At 46.7% G+C, this 6,498-nt stretch overlaps 1 protein-coding gene across 1 annotated transcript in view; it reads right to left on the bottom strand.

Moving 5' to 3' along the window:
- ILDR2 (immunoglobulin-like domain containing receptor 2) overlaps positions 1 to 6,308 on the bottom strand; it is a 68,526-nt gene extending 62,218 nt beyond the window's left edge. Inside the window, exon 1 of the mRNA XM_010846031.1 lies at positions 6,119 to 6,308. Coding sequence (XP_010844333.1) covers positions 6,119 to 6,164 — 46 coding nt within the window. The 5' untranslated portion in view covers positions 6,165 to 6,308. The remainder of the gene's footprint in view (positions 1 to 6,118) is intronic.
- Between the last annotated feature and the right edge of the window lie 190 nt (positions 6,309 to 6,498).

The following is a 6,498-nucleotide window of genomic DNA, read 5'->3' on the forward strand; positions in this document are numbered from 1 at the left end:
TTTTTACAGCATCGGATTTTACTTTTTCCTCCAGGCAAATCCAAAACTGAGAGTCGTTTCTGCTTTGGCTGAGCCGCTTCATCCTTTGTGGAGCTATTAGTAATTGCCCTCTTAACCAGTAGTATACTGGATACCTTCTGACCTGGGGGGCTCATCGTCTGGTGTCATATCTTTTTGTCTTTTTATACTGTTCATGGGATTCTCACAGCAAGAGTACTGGAGTGATTTGCCATTCCCTCTTCCAGTGGATCACGTTTTGTCAGAGCTCTCCACTATGGCCTGTCTGTCTTGGGTGGCCCTGTGTGGCATAGCTCATAGCTTCATTGAGTTATGCAAGTCCCTTTGCCACGACAAGGCTGTGATCCATGAAGGGACACTAAGGGCTCTGTAAGTCTGATTTCCAACTCATCAAAATTAAAGGGAGAAAAGTTCCATACCAAAGGATCTTAGAGCTGAAAGACATGACCTCATTCAAAAGATTATAATAGCAAGACAACATTGTAAAGCAATTATCCTCTAATTAAAGATAAAATAATAAAAAGAAATGGATTTTTAAAAGATTATAATATATGCAATCCCATGTTCACTGCTACTTTATTTACAATAGCCAATAGTCAAGATATGGAAACAAGCTAAGTGTCTGTCATTTAATAAATAGATTAAAAGATGCCATACTATATACTTATACATGTGTGTGTGTATAATTGACATTTATATCTATGGACACACAATGGAATATTATTTAGCCATAAAATAGAATGAAATCTTACCATTTGTGACAACATGGATGGACCTTGAGATAATTATGTTAAGTGAAATAAATCAGAAATACAAATACTGTATGATCTCACTTATATGTGTAATCTCTAAAAACAAAAACAAAAAACCAAGCTCACAGATATAGAGAACAGATTGGTGGTTGCCAGAGGTGCGGGCTGGGTGAAGGGGGTCAAAGGGTACAAACTTCCAGTTTATAAATAAGTCCTGAGTATATAATGCACTGATTTCATTTTCTTGGGCTCCAAAATCACTGCAGATGGTGACTGCAGCTACGAAATTAGAAGACTTGCTCCTTGGAAGAAAAGCCATGACAAACCTAGACAGCATACTAAAAAGCAGAGACATCACTTTGCTGACAAAGTCCATATAAAAAAAGTTGTAGTTTCTCCAGCAGTCATGTACAGATGTGAGAGTAGGACTATGAAGAAGGCTGAGCACCAAATATAGATGCTTTTGAATTGTGGTGCTGGAGAAGACATTTGAGAGTTCCTTGGAAGGCAAGGAGAACAAACCAGTCAATCCGAAAGGAAATCAACCCTGAATATTCACTGGAAGGACTGATGTTGAAGCTGAAGCTTCAATACTTTGACCACCTGATGCAAAGAGCAAATTCACTGGAAAAGACCCTGATGCTGAGGGCAGGAGGAGAAGAGGACAACAGAGAATGAGATGGTTGGATGGCATCACCAAATCAACGGGCATGAGTCTGAGCAAACTCCGAGAGATAGTGAAGGACAGGGATCACGTTTTGCAGTCGTGCTGCAGTCCACAACAATATAATGCACAGGCTGGTGACTAAAGTTAATAATACTATGTTGCATATTTGAAAGTTGCTAACAGAATAAATGCTGAAAGCTATCACAAGAAAAAAAATTATAACTATATATGATGATGGATGTTAACTAGACTTATTGTGGTGATCATTTCATAACATATAAATATGGAAACTTGTACACTTGAAACTGTTATATGTCAATTATATCTCAATGAAATAATAAAATTACGTGCCAAGATCCCATGGATATACAGTTAATCTGTGGAGAAGGGACTGGAATCCAGTCCTCAAATCCTAGGTTAGAGTTCTTTCCGCTAACCAAGTCCTGGTACTAACACTGCTGCTGCTGCTGCTGCTAACTTGCTTCAGTTGTGTCCAACTCTGCGTGACCCCATAGACAGCAGCCCACCAGGCTCCCCCGTCCCTGGGATTCTCCAGGCAAGAACACTGGAGTGGGTTGCCATTTTCTTCTCCAATGCATGAAAGTGAAAAGTGAAAGTGAAGTCGTTTAGTTGTGCCCTTAGTTAGCGACCTCATTGTAGCCTTCCAGGCTCCTCTGTCCATGGGATTTCCCAGGCAAGAGTACTGGAGTGGGGTGCCATTGCCTTCTCCGGGTACTAACACTACTAACACTACAAGCACTAGGTACTTTCACTAAGACTCTAGTATAGTACTAGCGTAGTATTACACTAGGACTACTAGAACGAATCCCCACGTCTGTATAAGCCAGACACTCGGCCGAATTATGAGTCTAAAATCTAAGGAGTGAATGCAACACTGAAACAAGCCCCCTTTCCTAGTCTGGAGAGACTCATCCAGGCTTATGGTAGGAAGTGGAGAGAGTTGTAATAAAGTGCCGAAAGATGCTCCAGTACAAAAAAGGTCTCTTCTGTGGGGAAAAATGGACAGAGGAGAGAAGGGAATTCAAAGAATGGAAAAAGGAGATAATGGAAGTTGAGGTGACAGTTCAGTTCAGTTGCTCAGTCGTGTCCAACTCTATGACCGTGTGGACCGCAGCACGCCAGATGCTGAGGTGTCAGGAATCTTTAAAAGAAACTTCTGCCTCTCTAGGACTAATAACACTTTAATTCTCCATACGCAAGCCCATTCTCACATGGTCACCAGGCATCTACCTGAACGCAAATAAACCAGGTAACAACCCTTCCTGGATACTTCCCTTCCTGCTGTATGTAGCCTGGGTTAGTAGCCACCTTACGGCATCCACAACACTTAATGCCTATCTCCACGGTCACCTTTGCAAGTGGTACTCTGTAACTGTTCACAGTTCCATCACTGATGTCACCACCACCAGGCTGTAAGTTGCTGGGGTGCAGGGCTGTCTTAACCACAGAGCAATGCCTGGATGTGACAGTAACTCAGCAGCTGACTGTGCTTGAACAAACATGCTAACTCAGCCATCACCTCTTCCAGGAGTCTGTTTCCAAGTTGTTTGACTCCCACCCCAGGTTTGAGGTGGGTATGCCCCATCCATGCCCTTACAGCACCTGTGTGGCTCTCATGGCCCTTACTCTAGGACTTTTTACCCCCGTATCAAAATTATCTGAAAAATTTGAGTCACTCACTAGACTGGCCACTCTTCGAGGGCAAAGACTATGTCTTTTCTCTCTGTATTCTCAGCACCTATAAAAATACTTAGAAACCACAGGTATTTGGTACGTGCTTGGAGAATGGATGAATAAATGAATAAATACCACCAAAAAGGTACCAAAAGAAATACTAATAGAAATACCAAAAGAAATAGCATAAGCACTCTTTAGCACAGAGAGACCCAAAAGAGTCTCCAGGAAAATGCACTGCCTGCTCCTAGAGTATGTTCCCAGAGTGTCACCACAGTTCTGGCGTTTCTCAAAGCCTCTGCTGCCAGAAAGGTTGAAACACCATCCGTATTCAGGAACAAAGGCATAGTGAACCGTCCTCAAGTCTTATTGCTAGATGGCACCTGTTGCTAAAATAGCAGCTGGTAAGCATTTTATTTTGTGCAATACAACAAGAACAATAACAGCAACAAAACAGTCCATTGCAGGAAGCTCCCTCACACTGACAATGGGAAATCAGGAGGCTAAATATATAGCAGAAAGAAATACAGAATTTTTGCATTGAAAGACGAGGAAGAAGCTGCTAGAGCCTGAGGAAAAAAAACCTGAAGTGTTGATTAGAAATTGCTCAGCCTGCATTAAAACAGAGAAACTGGCGGTGGGGGGGCGGGGGGAGGGTGGGACGGGAGGAGGGGAGGAGAAAAGGAGAGAAGCCGGAGGAGAGAGAAAGGGAGGGAGAGGGAGAATGAATGTGTTTTTCCCCCCTCCTGGCTCTCTGACTCATTTTTAATCTGTCCTTCCTTTTTCCCCCTTCCACACCCCCTCAAGAGAAAATTCATTGATTGGGCTGGACTAAAATGTCTTACCTTTCCTCTCCTGGTTGCTCTGTAAACGAAGAGTCTGATCCATTTCATCCTTGACTGCTCCTCTCTCCTCCCCACCCCCCCACCACCCCCCCAACTCCCCCGCCCTCCCCAGCCGCCATTGTTAGCTCCTGCACTTTTGCTGAGACTGAAAGGCTTGTCCACCGTGGCAAGAAAGGGAAGCAGAAGCTAGGACCAAGGGATGCCAGTGGGTGTTCAGTGGGATCTCTGGAGCCACCTAACTTGCAGAGCCTGGAAGTTCTGGCCCTCTGACAGCTGGGATGGCCCTGATAACCTGTTGCCTGTTCCCAGGCAGGAGCAATCTCTCCAGGTGCCCATGGGAGAAGGACGGGCCCGGGGTTCAAGAGAACTGGGTTCTGGCACCTGCTCCAACACAAACTTACTGTGTGAACATTGCTTTTCTGGGTCTCCATTTGTATAAATTGAGAGGACTGAATTAGGTTGTTCCTTCCAGGGACCATTGCATTAAAAAGCTGTCAGCCCTCTAGCGTGGGCTATATCTTCCCCTTCTGCCCATGCCCTGCAAGTCCTTAGAGAGCTTTTCTAGGGTACACCCCAGGGTGTCTAGAAGAGCATCTCTGAATCAAGGACTCCTCCGCAGTTGCCTAGCGGACTTTAAGGAGGTGATAGAGGTTCAAGGCCAAAGTTCCCCTCAAATATGATAACTGAGAAGCAGAGGCAAATTAAGGACATTCCGAATCAGTAAGGGTAGAAGTGGAAGGCACTGGGAGGCCAGAGGAGTGGGGAGGCATGGATCAGCCAAACCCTGAAATTAGAGATGATTCAGATTTGAATAATGTGGGAGGGATGAACTCAGAGCAGCCAAGAGAAGTGGCTAACTCTGCTAAAGACTCCCCCCAAACCTAAACCTAGCAGGGAGCAAGAGCCAGTGTTAGGGACCCTTCATTAGGGATAGGAAAAAAACTGAGGCAATCTATAACCACTCTGAAACTAAGGGAAATAGTGGTTTTCTTTCTTCTTAACTGTGTTATTGACCCTCTTTCAATCACTTCCCTTAGATTTTTAATCTTGGTCCTCTTTTCCTACCGACTTGATTTTTCCCAGTCTTCAATGCCCCCAGAGGGGACACAACTTTATTTTTGGTGCTATTTTACATTTTCTCTCTTGCCCTTCTCTGCCCCCTCTTGTCCTCACCTTTCTGCTCCCTTGTTCCTCTCCTCCATCGCCTGGTTTCCAGCTTGCTTAACCCTCCATCCCCACCCAAGGCAAGGCTGCTCCATGAATCTCTCAGGGCTGCCCACCCTGCCTGGCCACCTCTCAACCTCGCAGATCATCCTGTGGGAACACATGTTTGGAACTACAGCCTTTCCAGATCCCAGGACGGTGAGTAGAAAGTTCACCAAAAGGGAGGGGGAAATATGGAGGTCCAAGCTAGAAGAAGTGACTCTAATGCTAAAGAGAAACCCTACCTTCTGAATATATCTGCAAATTATCTTTATTAGGAGGTGTTCCCACTTGTTTATCGGGGGAGGAAGGCTCCTTTCCTCTATGGAACCACTCCCCAAATGCTACCAAATGAGCGAGCGCAAAGCCCTAAACTCCACAACCAATCAAGCCTCCATCCCAGTCTCCTTCCTCATTCCAGCTCCCCTGCACCCCTGGGAGCCACAGAAGAATGCCCCTGGGGCTCCGGGCTTCTCCAGGGAAGGAATTAAGGAGACACTCGTGTACCTCCAACCTCCAGAAAACTAGTTCTCTTAATTAATCAGTCTCCCCTGAGCTTTCATTTTTCTCCCAACCAGGTTTTTCCCAGGACTCACATAATACAAACTCCGGATAAGACTGAGGAAGAACCGTGGTATGGAAAGGGAAATGCACATTGGCAAGAACAATCTCATATCTCGAATGAGTCAAAACACCTGCATCTCCATCCGGCTCACTTGATTATCGGGCTTCTCTTGGCCTCCCCCACCATTCTAATACATACATATAGATATATATAGATACACACACACAGCCCCCTCCCCCACTTACCACCAGCCTGCTAAGCAGCTTTAAACACAGTCTGGGGGAACTGGGGATGGGGTGGGGAGGAGGGTGAGAACAGTACCAGTACCGGAATACGTGTCAAGTTATCCGTCTCGGCTGAAAATGTCTCTTACCTGTTAGCCAGAGGACAGCAACCCAAGCCATCACGACCCTGTCCATTTCCCCCAACTTCCCATCCAGATTAAGGAGTGAGGGAAGAAGGAAGCGGCATAGATTGAGGATCTATATAACCGAGCGGCGGAGGCGGCGGCGGAGCCGTGGCGCCGGGCGCGAGCGGGGCTCCGGCGTCCCTGGATGCAGCCGCCCGCCGGCTCGGCAGCGCAGGCGGGCCTCCGGGCCGACAGCGCCGCAGGCTGCACGCGCGTTGCCGCGGGCTCCAGGAGTCCGCCCCGCGCTCGGCGGCGCCTTCCCAGCCTTCTGGCGCACCCGCACGCGCAGGCAGCGCAGCCCGCCGAGCGCCTTCCCGCCGCAGCGCACGCCGCGCGGGGGAGCT

This window comes from Bison bison, unplaced genomic scaffold, assembly GCF_000754665.1.
Source record: "Bison bison bison isolate TAMUID 2011002044 unplaced genomic scaffold, Bison_UMD1.0 scf7180017864229, whole genome shotgun sequence".
NCBI classification, from domain to species: domain Eukaryota; kingdom Metazoa; phylum Chordata; class Mammalia; order Artiodactyla; family Bovidae; genus Bison; species Bison bison.